Genomic DNA, 15,140 nt, shown 5'->3' on the forward strand with positions numbered 1-15,140 from the left:
GGTCTACAGAGTGAGTTCTAAGCCAGCTTGCGCTACAGAGGACGATCCTAAAGACTGCCAGAAAACCCTTAGATCTGATAATACTTTAGTAAAGTATCAGACTACCAAATCAGCGTCTAAAGAGCTGTGATAAGGCAATGATGATGAACATGCGAAGAAAGACATAGACAATTCTACTCATAGGAGCCCTAAATTAGAAACGACCCTGGCAGTGAGGCATAAGGTGTCTACAATAAAAACACTGAGGGAAAATTTTAACAAAGACACTAGAAGATGAAAAGAACTCCTGTGTTCATGTTTTGTCAGAATTAGTACTGTGGAAAAGGTTATTTTGTCCAGTATGAGCTATACACTCAATGCAATCCTGATCAAAATTCCAATAATAGTCTTCACAGAAATAAGAAAAATAATCCTAAAATTCATAGGAAGCCCCTGAGTAGTGAAGGAAAACACGCAAACAAACCAACATTAGACGTATCAGAATTTATTTATTTATTTATTTTCAAGACAGGGTTTCTCTGTATAGTCCTGGCTGTCCTGGAACTCACTTTGTAGACCAGGCTGGCCTTGAACTCAGAAATCCGCCTGCCTCTGCCTCCCAAGTGCTGGGATTAAAGGCACGCATCACCACGCCCGACAACGTACCAGAATTCTTTAGGTCAGGAGATAGTGCAGAGCCTTAGTGATAAAAGCAGCCGGGTCCCAGTCCAAGCGTGCAGACAGAGCACTGCACACCCAGAGGTAAGCCTACCAAGTGTAGCACCTGGTTCTTATTTTATTTTCTCTCAAGGCAGGGCTTCTCTGTGCAGATGGCCTTAAACTCAGGGGTTCATCTGCCTCTGCTTCCCAAGTGCAGGGATAAAGGTGTGCCTGGCAGGACTCAAGGGTTCTACAGATGGGCAATTTCCAGCAGGGATGCAGATTTTATAAAACAGCAGTTCGGCAACTATGTGCTTGGATGGGCTGGGCTGAAGAAAGCAGGCAACTTAGTGGTTAGAGAAGACTGCTTCCCTGTCCGCAGGCTTGGCTCACCACTGCCACCCCAGACTGACAGGCTGCACCACCTCTCTACGCGCTCTCTTCATCCCCTCTCAGATCTCCATGATGAGAAAAACGGGCACCACCCTGGAGGACTGTGTACCCCTGGCTGACAGTATGTCAGCACGCCCAGATTGTGGGTGAAGGCCAATCAGATAGCAGGCAGGCTCTGGTTAGGTTTAAGCTGAAAATCCCTTCCCAAATGCTAAGCTTCAGGAAGTGCTACCCGAGAGCAAGAGGAGAAGCATTTCTTTCTGCTGATTTGACGGAGAAAGTGTCAGAGTAGAGCATCACAATCAGGTTGGAAGAACCATTTAAAATGCTGCTGAAGGCTGATGGAACAACTGCTGAGTAAGGCCACCATCGGGCAGGCAGGCGGGATCAAGGGAGACCTGGACTGTGTGAGAGGGCCAAGCCTAGGAGCATTCAGTAGAGAGCTCTCTCAGGTGGGGGCCCCATAGGGCAGTCCTTCAGGGCCTCAAGACCAGTCTCTGGCCTCCCACACCCTTCTCAGACTCCTGTGAGCCCTCCTGTCCAGCAGTGGGGAGCTCTTTAGTGGCTCTCAAACAGCTACAAGTTATGTCTCCAGTCACAGCTTTTCTCCTGAACAAAGCCCCCATCTCCACCCAGCAGCTATCCTCTCTACTGGACTGGATCTCCCATGTTGCTCTAGGATAAAGGCTGTAGAATAAGGTCTCAGTGAGTTGGGAACAATCAAAAATAGTTATAAAATGATCCAGATCATTGGATCCTCATCAGAGCCTGCCTAGTATCTGATTGCTCTACACAACAATGTGTGTGTGTGTGTGTGTGTGTGTGCGTACATGTGTGTGATTATTCTTCTAATCTTTACTCTATCTCTATGAGATGGGCACTACTGCTAAATCATTTTTTTTCTCTGTGATTACACTGAGGCACAAGGAGATAGGCTGTGTAAGTAAGTGGTGACCTAGGCTTCCAGCCCAGGTAGATGGGTCCAGACTCCATATCCCTTACTCCACACTGCCATGCTCCCTATGCACCTGATATGCACACTACTTTCCAGCCTCGAGATTCTACTTCTCTCTCTGTCATCCACCTGCCTGTCCTGCTAATATCCTGCGATCCTATAAGAGTCAGCTGAAGTGTCATCTCCTTCAGAAAGGCTTTGCTGCTGACAGCCCCCAGGCTGGCTGAGAATCAAGGCGCATGTCTGCCTCTGTAGCTATATGCAGCTTTCCTCTGTAGCTATACGCAGCTTTTCTTGCTCCGCTCCTTTGTCTCTGTCTCAATCCTTGTCACGCTGTGATAGGATTGTATTTACATGCTTGCATTTCTCATCAAACTACCTTAGGGACGTCATTAATTCTTTACACACTTTAAAATATTTATTAAGAGCTGATTGTGGAGCTGAGATGTGGCTCCGTGGAGTGCCCTGGGTTTGATCCCAAGTACTGAATAAACCAGGTGTGGATGGTGCACGCCTGTAATCCCAGTCGTTAGGAGGCAATGCAGGAGGCTCAGAAATCCAAGGTCATCTTTCTCTATATAGCAAGTTTGAGGTCAGACTCTGATACATGAAACAGGCCCCCCTAACACACACACACACACACACACACACACACACACACACACACACACGCTGATTATGTGTCAGCTGCATTGTGGCAGAGATAAAATACTGAGTGTAACAGAAGGAATTCTTGCTCTCATGAAGTGCACAGAATAGAAGCTGTGGGACAGCTAAGAGACATCACAAAGATTTGAAGCCCAAGTATAATATCACATAAGATGACAAGAGGGAAGGGGCTGGAGGAGTGAGATTTATGTTGAGATCCAATAGCTGAGGGGAACTGCTTAGTGACAGAGAGACGGGCTGGGAGAAACATGAGGAACAACATTCAGAAGCCTTCAGCCAGGAGCAGGAGAGAAAGGGGGGGGGGGAGAGACTGTGTGTGTGATGTTTTCTCTGTCCTCATGTGGGAGGAAGTTCAGCAGACACATTACAATCAAGGCAAGTACAGAAACTCTTCGAGAATCACCATGCTGCCATTCTAACACATGTGAACAAGAGGTTAGGGCACTGGGAAATGCACAAGCAGCCCTTCTTGGAGCAGTGACTGAGAAAGTAGGTCCTGGTCACTCACACTTTGAAAGGGACTTAAATCATTTAGAAGGAAGAGGATCCCAGGGGTCTTGGACTTTCTGCCCTCAATGCTTAGATATCTGATTGGAGACAAAATTGTAGAGAATTCAAGGAGCTAAAAGAAAAATTAATGAGGCTGAAGGGCCTGAAGAAGGGCTGCAGAGGTGTGTGATTAAACGTTTCATGGCAAAAACTCAGGAGTGCTCTGGAAGGCTTGCTAGTGAGCCAGTCACTGGCTGGAACCTGCATGGGGATTGATGGGAGGTGGGAAAGCAGCGAGTACATTCTTCAGAGAATAGAGCAGATGAGAAGCTGACCTGAGCCACACTTCCGAGCCTGCTTCCTGATACTCCCTCGTTGTGTGACACCAGGCTACCTGTACCCGCTTCTTATGCTACCTTGAAGACAAGTCACACTGTCCCTCAAGCCAAGCTAAAAGCCCCTTTGGAAGGCATCTCAGCTCTTCTCCCATGGAGACAGCCACACTGGGCACAGGCTAGAGGGTGTGGCCCCCAGCACCCCTAGGCAAGCCCTAGTGGGTGGGCCACACATTGACTTTAGCTCGGATCTAGCTCGATTCTCTGCCTGTTCCACCTCAGCACTAGCAGCAGCTCCAGCCTGTTGTTCGTAGGTCCCAAACTTTGGTGTTATTCTTGACATTTTTCTCATATTCCACACCAGCAAATTCTGTTAGCTTTAATTTCTGAATCTCCCCAGAATCTAATGATGCCTCCTGCATCCTTACTACCATTCCAGTCCAGCTTACCATCATCAACTCACAACAGGGCAATTCAATAAACCCCTACTGGTTTACCTGCTCTGCCTTTGTCCTGCCCTGGTGAGCCCATTCTGAACAAGTGATGACTATTGAAAATTAATGCCAGGCCATACCACCTCATCTGTCCAGATCCTCCCTAGAGTTCCCTATGGGGCTCAGCCTACCTGACCAGCTTATGTGGTTTCTCTTGTTCACAGTTTGCCCCCCTGCTCCAATCTGGCAGCTCCCTAAGAGGTGAAATTGTGTCGTGCTCACTGCTGTGCCCTCCATGTTTACAACAGCGCCTGCAAACACTGTTTGTAAGTCTCTGTCGAATGAACACAGGACCAACTTGAGAAGACTAGCAAGTAGATAACACCACTAATCTACAAGCCCAGGCTGCCTGAGTCCCAACTGTTCTCCTTGCCACACTGGAGTTGAGAAGAACACAGTAAGAGTAATGGGGTGTTTATGGACTAATCCTGAATCAGGCTAGTCTGTAAGAAATATGCACAGAGGGCAGACATAGAGGCGAGGACAGAGTGCTCGATAACACCAAGATCTGCCTAAGCAGTGCAGAAAGGCCAGAGACGAGCTGTACACTCAGTCCACACACACCAGACATGCCCAGCTGCTCTGAGCCATGGATGCCCCTCAGTCACCCCTTTATCTGATTATGCTCTGGGCCTACTTCTATAGTACCCTAGAAAACAACCCATGCACAGAGAGCCCCTGTGTCTGCACTATGGAAGCAGGGTCTGAGGAGGGACGGGGAGAGGCAAATGACTAGCATGGGAAGCCAAGCAGCTCCATTTCGCCTCATGGTTCAGAACAGATGATGGAGAGGCCTCAATTCTCTAACTGAGGCACTGCCGTGGGGAAGTGGGTGGGCTGGGGTGGGAAAAGACAGATACTGGATTTCAGCTTATTAATGCCAAAGCAAACAGACTGAAAATAATAATTAAAAAACCAAACAAGCACCAGCGTCGAACCCACGACCCTGAGCCCTGACAAGCTATGTATGCTATCCCACCCAAACCAAGACAAGACATTTCCCAGGACAACATACCCTTCCTCTGTCTCGTTGATGATGTCACAGATCTCCATGTTCAGCGTCCAGTCCTCGCTCTGCAGGGAGCCATCCGTGGCCTTCTCTGTGAAATCAGAAAGAAACTGCTTTACATTTCTCCTGGAGTACGGGGCCCTGGAAGGGAGTGGAAAGCGACTAGAACCACTACTGGGGCTCCTGCTTTCACAAGTGACCATCGGGGACACTCAGCCAGAGGGCCAGGCTGCTCCAGTAGCCAAATCCCATCCATATCTAGGAGGCCTGAGCCACTGCAGACCACAGATTTCAGAGCCCAGCCAAAACAACAAGCTAGGACACAGGCTCCGCCACTTACAAGTACAAAACCCAGTAAAACTATAGCATATATCTCATCAGAAAAGTTAAATGGCTCAATAGGTGTAACCCCTTAGGAAACAGCCTGGCACACAGCCTGTCCTCTATCGATATCTGCTATTATAGTCATAAAAAAGCATTTGCAGTGGTTAAAACCACACCTCAGAAGGAAGGGAAAACTCAGTGAGCTGCAGCAGGTATGACATCACAGTTTAGATCTTAATCCCTGCCCCCTACCCCCTGCCCCCACCATGCCTGACAAACATTTAAGGCTAAGAGCTTATTTGCCAGTCTCTGGTGCCAGTGGGAGGTGGTGGAGCTTCTTAGAGAGGATTTGGGAAACACGTTGCTTCCTAGACACTGGAGGGAGCCATTTTGCTCACCCACATATTTCCCACCAACAGAGCCAACTGACCTTGAACTGACACCATTTGTCACAATGACGTAAAGCTCACTAAATGAAACACATGGTGTTGAGTCCCTGACATATAACAACCTGCTAAGCATTTAATGGAGGAGAAAGGACCATCCTGGCATTGAAAAAAAATGGTTCTTGGGGCTGGAAGGCTGGCGGTTAGAGCACTGGCTGTTCTTCCGGAGAACCCAGGTTCCATGCCAACACCCACAGGGTGGATCACAACTGTCTGTAATTTCAGTTTCAGAGGATCATGCCTGGGCATGAGGCATGAATATGGTGCACAGACATATATGCAGGCAAAGCATAATAAAATAATTGTTTTAAAAATAACTTTCCATATGCAAGAAGATAGTTGTATACTTTTCTTACATTATATTAACACAACTTATTAAAGATGTGAACACAGTGGTAAAAACTGTAAAACTCTTAGAAGAAAGCAGGAAGAAAGCTCCATGACACATATTTGACAATAATTTCATGGATATAACACTAATGGCATGGGCAATCATTATGGAAAAATACAGACACTGGGCTAATCAAAATGAAAACCTCTGGGGCTCAGAGGAAGAGCTGAGTGGTAGGTAACTACCTTCCACAGACCCTGGCTCTGATCTTAGTGCCACCAAACTCAGCCTCCATCATGAATTAAAGATACAGACAACAGAATAAAAGGCAACCTATAGAATGGAAAAAAGTCTTTGAAAAAATCACATACATGATAAAATATTCAGAATATAAAGGACCCTGTAACTCAACAACAAAGCTATGTATCATAATAAAATAATTGTTTTAAAGATGGCTTTCCTGGGCTGGAGAGATGGCTCAGTGGTTAAGAGCACTGACTGCTCTTCCAGAGGTCCTGAGTTCAAATCCTAGCAACCACATGGTGGCTCACAACCATCCGTAACAAGATCTGATGCCCTCTTCTGGAGTATAAAAAAAAAAAAAAAAAAAAGACTCAGAGAAGAAGCAGGCTCAGGGTCAGACCTAGACTCTGGGCTGCCTCTGCTCTCTGGGCTGTGAGCCCCACAATGGCAGGGACTACATCTCTTTCACCTTTTCCTAATGAAAGACCAGGGGTTAAACAGACTCCCTGGTAGGCAGACAGATGGGGAGGTGGGCCATGGCTAAATAATAAAGGTGGTGAATTGCCAAGATGGCCAGCTTCTCACCCTCCTGATGTAAAAACCTGGCAGCTTTTATGTCTCACTAGCAGGCCCCCTGTTGACAGAGTGGCTCAACAAGTTCAAGGCCCTATTGGGATATATGTCACACAGTTCCGGGCCCCATCAGGACATGTCCCACAACAGTTGCAGACCAGTCAACCATCCTATTTGTCTTCAAACTGACCAATCCTAAAGTAGGGGAGGAAAGCTCTTCAGACGCTATAAAACAAAACACCAGCCCCCAGGAAGAGACTGGGTTTTGGCTTTCTGAGTCTCCCCATCTGCTCTGCGGAGGTCTTTTCTCGGTGTCCTGCATGTCTGTCTGTCCCTCCCTGACAGCCACCACCTTTCTTTAAATGTGTACTCTGTTTATGGTTCTTGAGATTTCTCCCCTGTCACTGTTACATTTCAGATGTTTCCTGCTTCTTAATTTTCTGGCAGAGAAAACAAATCCAGTGAAGATGCCTGGACTGTACCATTTCAAGACCCCTAGAGCCTGTAACATCACCACATCACTTGGGAGCTATGCAACACATTTATGACTGATGAAGGCCTAGGTTCAAGGTAGTAGTCCTCAGCACTGTTTAAATCCACGACCTTTCTGAGGAGTATTTAGAACACACATACCCAGAGATTCTGATCTGATTAAAGGAGGTACTCAGCCACCATTCTGGGAAGACTCGTGGTAATGCAGATATGTGTGGCCCAGGTTAAGGACTGTACCTTGTATGGTAGACTGCATCCTCTGCTCATGCTCTGTAGATGGGCAGTGGGAGGCAGACTGGCACTTTTAGTTCAGTCTTATTGTCCTATATGCAAAGGCTGTCACTGTGTGGTAAGGGACATGTACATCCTCCTCTGGAGCTCCTAAGCACTAGGACAGGTATCAACCACCCACAGTATGTGGCGTCCTCTGTCAGCACCCAGGCTGGACTGTCAATGTGGGTGTCTTAATCATCTCTTTCCCCTTAGTTTCCATCTCAGGCTCTTGTCAATCTCGAGAAGGTGGCATTTGGACCACATGGCTTTACTTTGCCTTCAAGGTGTAGACAGAACTGCACTGACCTCTGCAGCCTGGTCAGAGGGTACTGTGTGACCCTCCTTCTGCCTCTGTTATCTTCCTCTTAAGGGAAGGGTACAGATGGGGGCCGTACAAAAGGACAGCCCATAAAGCGGGGCTAAGAAGTTAAAGTTTATCCTCTCGACTCTTCGATGGAAATGGAACTTCTGTGAACACTCACATAGGATGTTAGGAAGCTGAGGCAGAAGGCAATAATGGGTGTGTGGAACACCTGCATCATGGGGGCCATTCCTGCCTCACTGATAGTAACAGTAATCCAGAAACTTCATTGCATATTATTGACCCATTACCCAATGAGCTTTCTACCCATCAAACTCCCCATTTTCTCCTTTCTCCAGCGTGGCCTGAAGTACCCGGAAAGCGAGTTCTTTGTTCTGATAACTCTGGGCTAGTGCCCACACTTGCTGACTGCGGAGATAATCTGGCTGTTTTCTTCTCCAGACTCACCAAAAGAATGTCGCTGAATGCAAAATGCTAAACCAGTGCTCTTTTGCCTTCTAGCGCTGGCGCCTCTGAAGTCTGTATATTTAGCATCCAAGTGTAGATATGGCAGCCAAGAAACCAACCCACTGAGAGCTCCTCTCAGCAGGCTGCCTTAGGACGGATGCACGGGAGGGCTGGGTAGGCAAGAAAACCATGCTCCAGAGAGAATGCGCACTTCTGTCGGGGTCAAGGCTTGAGGGACTTCTGGCCCGGGTCCTACACCGCGCTGGGGGTAGTCTTTTCTGAATGAAGCGAATGTTGTGGCAACAATATCAGGATGATATAGTGGGATGTATATCTGGGTGCTTTATTCTGCTTATTCCAGCTCCTGGCCATTAGCATAGCCTCAGGAAGTTCAACATTTTGCAACCATGGTTACTGTTGTATTAGTCTTTATCCATTCCAGCTCATGGCTAGCAGGAAGGATTTGCCTATTGCTCCCTGGAGCACTGTATTTCCACCACTATACCAAGTTTTATTTTAGGATTTGACAATTTACGTGTCAAAAGAAATGAACTTTGCTCTCCTCTAGCCTGGAGACCAGACTAAATAAGGGAGGCCACATTGAGTGGCCTCAATCCCAGAATTAATCAGACACAACTTTGGTCCCATCTGATGAAAATTCTTTTATGAAAAGAAAAATAAGAATTGATTGAGCTGCTCTGACGGCCTTGATCCCCTCCTCTGGCTTCAGCAGGCGTGGCTTTCTAATGAAGCAGGAATAAAGAAGCACTCTTCTTGGGTTGGTTCCTTATAATCAAAGTGAGTACCATTTAGTTGGAAAACTCAAAACCCCAGTAACTGAAATAAACGTGCTGACCCTAAGAATAAGTGGCCATGCCTTTGAACACCTTGCTGGTACCATCAGAGGAAGGGGGGGGGTGAATAGAAGGTTAATGAATTCTGCTGCTAAACCAAACTTAGAAATAACATTTCATTGATTTAGTATTTTCTCTATAAAGCCTCCCACGTCTGTGTCCCTGGTGGCTTTACCAAAGAGCAGCCTGGGTGAGTATAGCCCGAGTTCTGTGAAGCACTGAAGTGCCCTGCCCAGGTGGTCTCTCTCCTGGCTGGGCTGCCTTGAAAGGTCAGAAGCACAGGCTCACAGTCTTTGCTTCAAGGTGAGCCTCCTGCCGGGACAGCTGCCTGAGCAAAGCACAGATGAGCCCCTTCCAGGTGTGACAGAGTGAAGCACCCGAACATCTCTTCTGGGAAAGGACACCTTCAAGGAAGGGGTGTTCAGAGCCAGCGTGGCAGGAAGAGCAGGGACTGGAATGGCCAGATCATCTCGTGGTGAGGCTTTGTGAACTGATCTTACATTCCTCTGAGGAGCCCTGGGCTGCAGACCACTCTGCTGTCCCAGAGCTACACTGGAACTGAGGCCTCTACATCTTCAGGGCCTCTGCCCTCACTATCTTCTCCCCTTGCTCAAATGATGGGGGCCTCGTACCACTCTTTCTGGTGCCAATCTCTGTCTCTATCAGCTTGCCACTCAACAGCTGCCTTCCTACAATGCTCGGATTTTCTTGAGAGCCCCAAAGCTACTGGTTCCTGGTGTTGAACTTTCCTTCATACATGCCATGGTAGAGCAGGGTAGACAGGGCACCACAGGGGCCCATTTGGCTCTTAATCTTATTGATGCTAAAGTACTTTCTCATCTACTCATCTTATATACAAGGATCCAACATTGCCTGCTTCTGTGCCAGCCACATTGTGCCTTCTGTGGACCCTGGTTGAAATTACTTCAAGCTTCTATGTGGTTCTGCACTCATCAGAAGGGCAGAGTCCCACTATTTGTGAGTGACTCTGCTTGTCTGGTAGTAAACGGCCTATCAATATCACGAATGATGTAAAGCGAGAGTGAAAAGATAGGAGATATGTAAAAACTGAGTGAAAAGATGGAGATATTCTTTTTGGAAAAAAATTAGTGATAACTAAAACAATTGCTCTTTGTAGCCCAGTGAATGCAGCTGTGCAAATGTTTTAGGAGCTAGCTATATAACCTTGAGTGTGCTTTCACTGCTTGTAAGCACAGCTTTGATTTGGATGTGTGAATTCTAATGCTAGGTAAAAAAAAACAAGTGTCACTGTGAGAGAAGTAAGGACATGTCCCACTTATACAGGGGCCATTTATCTATCACCAGTACCGGTACATGTCTTAGTTAGGTTTCTATTGCTGTGGTAAAAAAGGCACCTTGGGGAGGAAAAGATTAACTTCACCTGACATCTTCCAGGCCATACTCTATCACTGAGGGAAGTCAGGACAGGAATTGAAGGCAAGAATCTGGAGGAAGGAACGGATGCAGAAGTCAGGAAAGGACACTGGCTATTAGCTTGCTCCTCATGGCTTGCTCAGGCTGCTGTCTTATAATGAGGGCCGCCTGTCCAGGGGTGGAACCATTCACAGTGAACTGGCAGGTCCTCATCAGTCCTTAGTCAAGAAGATACCTGATCCTATGGGCTCCCTCCCCTCAGATAACTTTAGTTTGTGTCAAGCACAGTAGATATATGGATTACAGGAAACTTTTATATAAAAGGTGGCGATGGACCCTCTCTTATAAACTAAGGTAGAATGGAGCAGCCTCACAATTTGTCTTAGATGAGAAACACCACATCCAAACTCGGGTTCTGTTACCAGATGGGAAAACATAGAGTAAATACCCAGGCCTTTGAAGCAGAACTGAGATCAATCATGTAATCCTGGCCTAGCAAATGTGAGGTAGAATCTTGTGTTTAGATTTGCATCTCCCTGGTGACTATGATGCTGAACATCTGTTCGTGGAAACACACAGTTCCCAGACATTTGAGCATCTCCTTTGGAGGCGTGTCTATTAACAGTCTTTGCCCATTTTTTAAATTGGGTAGTTGGTTTTTTTTCTGTGGTTCAGTTTTGGGGTTTCTTTGCATATTCTAAATAGTAATTCATTATCTGATATATTCCTTGCAAATATTTCCTTCAATTTTGTACGTTGGCTTTTCATTCTCTTGAAAATATTCTTTAACACATAAAAGGAGTTGTTTTTAATCTTTTGAGAGGAGATCTCACTGTGCAGCACAGGTTGGCCTAGAACCCAGGATCCCCCAACTCCCACTGAGCGCTAGGATTGTAAACTTGCACACCACCACACTCAACCAAACAAGTTTTCATTTTGATAAAGTCACATTTATTTATTTTTTTCTTTTGTTGTTTTTATTTTTTGGTGTCACACCCAAGAAATTGTTAAATCACTATGATTTTTCGCCTGTGTTCTTCTAAGACTTACAGTTTAGGCTCTTTTGCTTAGGAATTTGATCAATTTGGAGTTAACTTCCGTATATGATATAAGATAAAGACCTAATTTATTATTATGGGTGAATATTTATTTTTCTAGCACCACTAGTAGAAATCATTATTCCTCCTCCACTGAAGGGCCCTGGCACCTCATTGAAAGCACAGTGAGCACATGAGAGAGGCTTCTCCTGGGCTCCTGCTTTACTCTGCTCCTGGTTCATACATCAGCCTTTAGGTCGGAACCACGCTGTTTTGAGTATCTAGTTTCACAGTAATTTTGAAGCCAGGAAGTATGCATCTTCCAACTTTGATCTTTGTTCTTTGGTTGGCTATGTGAAGGTTCTCTCAGAATTCATGGGAATTCTAAATCAGATTTTTTTAAAAAACTTTTACAAAAACTGTGAGTGGCATTTTGATAGATTTCCCCACATCTATATAGAACATTTTGGGCAGCATTAACATATATTTTTAATTTAATTTTTATGGCATTGGTGTTTTGCCTACATTCATGTCTGTGTTAGGGTGTCAGATATTCAGGAACTGGATTTATAGACAGCTGTGAGCTACCATGTGGTTGCTAGGAATTGAACCCAGGTCTCTGGGAGAGTGGCCAGTGCTCTTACCCACTGAGCCATCTCCCTAGGCTGCTCCGCCCAAGCATTAATATCTTAATACTGTCTTTCCTTCCATTTAATAAAAACTGTCTATCCATTTACTTGTCTTTAATTTCTTTCTTTCTTTCTTTCTTTCTTTCTTTCTTTCTTTCTTTCTTTTTTTTTTTNTGGTTTGTTTGTTTGTTTGTTTGTTTTTCGAGACAGGGTTTCTCTGTATAGCCCTGGCTGTCCTGGAACTCACTTTGTTTGTCTTTAATTTCTTTCCGCAGTGTGTGTCTATGTTTATGTGTACACTGCTGGTTCATCTATATGGTATTCTAAGACAGTCTTGACATGCTGCCCAGGCATAGCCAGGCAACTCTACAAAGAGCTCTGTTAACAGGAAGAAGCCCCTAAACTTGGATTGGTTCATCTTTAAGGTAAAGGAGCAGCAACAGCACAGTTTTTGTTATGAATCTAAATATTTAAACCCCTAGGGTGTTTAGAACCAGCTAGGAAAAAGAGCTGTGCTTCCGGACCCTCAGAAGTGGGCAGGAGATGGGGAGGTACAGCACTGTTGCTGTCCACACAGCAGCCTCTTGGCCACAAAGCTACTGGTCTAAATCTTCAAGGAATGCACACTCATCCCTTTATATAGAAAGAGAGCGAGAGAGAGAATGAAAATTACTGCTTACAAAGCACACAACCTTCAACTCCAGCAATCCTCCCATAGCCTCTTGAGTATTTGTGCAAACAACCGTACCTAGCTTCTTACAGCAATATTCTGCAGTTCACAGTATACAACCCCACAGCCCTCCACAAAGTATCATTGCAGGGCTAGCATTCCTGCAGCAGGACAGGAGGCAGAGCCAGAACTGCCTGAAGCTCAGAAGCCTGCAGACCAGCTAGTCTCGAGTATTCATCATGACAGAAACAAGAGAAACTAGGCCTCAACAAGACGGCAGGAGAAAACCAACTCCTGAGCTCTATATGCAGAGTGTAGCATCCTCATGCTCATGTACACACACACACACACACACACACACACATAAACACACAATTGATTTATCCTTTACTGGCAGAAACACTAATGTTCAATATAAACCACATTTCAAAAACTCTGTTTGTAAGAAATAGCCCCCAAGAATATTGAAACTGCTACTGTGGGGAGGGAAAATATTTAACCCTGTATGACTCATTGGGTAAAAGTGCTTGCTGATCCCAGGCCCCACATGCTAAGAAAGAACAGAGTCCTACAAGTTATCCTCGGCCCCTTCCCACAAATGAATAAACGTAATAAAAATAAATTAAAAAAAATATGTGACAGAAAAAAATTCAATTTACTAGCTACAATTCAAAACAATTTCAGTATTTTCTTGAGATATAAGAGTTCTCTGGGAAGCCGGGTGTGGTGGTGCACACCTTTAATCCCAGCACTTGGGAGGCAGAGGCAGGCGGATTTCTGAGTTCGAGGCCAGCCTAGTCTACAGAGTGAGTTCCAGGACAGCCAGAGCTACACAGAGAAACCCTGTCTCGAAAAACAAAAACAAAAACAAAAACAAAAACAACAACAAAAAAAAGAGTTCTCTGGGGCTGGAGAGATGGCTCAGTGGTTAAGAGCACTGACTGCTCTTCTAGAGGCCCTGAGTTCAATTTCCAGCAACCACATGGTGGATCACAACCATCTATAATGGGATCCGATGCCCTCTTCTGGTGTGTCTGAAGACAGCCACCGTGTACTCACATACATACAATAACTAAATCTTAAAAAAAGAAAAAGAAAAAGAGTTCCCTGCTGAGGTGTTTTCAAATGACCAATCAAGCACTACACGTCCATGTGTAGACCCCCACTGCTGGAAAAATTACATTCTCTCCCAAGAAAAGAAATGTGAAGGCTGGGCTGCAGCTCTTCACAATTCATCTTCCTCCAATTGTCAACCTCCACAGTAATCTACTGTCCCTGCCATCCTCAGGCTCTCTGACAGAGATGACAGGAAAGGCCCCATCTCCCATGGATACTATGGACCACTCTGAAGGACCGTCTTTTGTGCTTTGATGGCTGCCATGGCAGGGTTTCTGAACCTTCAACATTTGTTAACCTAGCATTTAACGCTCTCTTTCCCACTGGATGCCTTCTGTTTCCTTCTCTTTCTTAACTAGCCTGGCTACCATTTCTACTTCTTTGTTGACTAGAAGTGGTAAGAATGAGCACCCTTTGCCCGCACAAACCCATCAAAGCACAACCATGACGGTGACGAGGGCTCCGCTCAGCTCTGTCCCACAGAACAGCAGTCTCTGCCAGGGGGTGAAAGCAGCAACCGCATGAGGACCTCGGCTCACCTCTGACCTGGGGCCTTGCTCCAGCCTAGCCACTACAGAGCCACCACCTCACTGGACATCTTCTAATGGACCACAGTACCTCAAGGGACAGGCATGGAGCTTCCCAGGCAATTCTGGGTTCTCAGAAATTCTACCTTTTTTAGTGGCTCATGAGCCAAAAGTACATTTTTGCTCCCTTCCTAGACTTGCTGTTGAGTGTCTTTAAGTGGCTGACCTTGCTGGACATGGTGGCACATACCTGTAATCCTTGCACTGGGAGGCTGAGGCAGAAGGATCACAAGTTCAAGATCAGCTTGGGCTACATAGAGGGCCTGTTTCACATTCCCACCCCACCCTCTCCTGCATGAAAAAGAAGCTGGCCTTGGACTGCTTCTCAGAGGCAGCCTGGAATAGCAGTGAACTCTGCTGTCTTGATCCTTCTGGTAACGGGTACCCCAGGGTACCAGACCTTTCCCACATTTGTAAA

General features: G+C 45.9%; 1 protein-coding gene across 5 annotated transcripts in view; it reads right to left on the minus strand.

Annotated features, from left to right (window-relative positions):
• Nucleotides 1–15,140, minus strand: part of Tom1l2 (target of myb1 like 2 membrane trafficking protein) — a 119,012-nt gene that overhangs the window by 50,768 nt on the left and 53,104 nt on the right. For all 5 annotated transcript variants that reach the window (XM_021211555.2, XM_021211554.2, XM_029546321.1 and 2 more), the window contains exon 2: nt 4,990–5,074. In XM_021211555.2, coding sequence (XP_021067214.1) covers nt 4,990–5,074 — 85 coding nt within the window. The remainder of the gene's footprint in view (nt 1–4,989; nt 5,075–15,140) is intronic.

The sequence above is a fragment of the Mus pahari genome, chromosome 14 (assembly GCF_900095145.1).
Source record: "Mus pahari chromosome 14, PAHARI_EIJ_v1.1, whole genome shotgun sequence".
In the NCBI taxonomy this organism is placed as follows: Eukaryota; Metazoa; Chordata; class Mammalia; order Rodentia; family Muridae; genus Mus; species Mus pahari.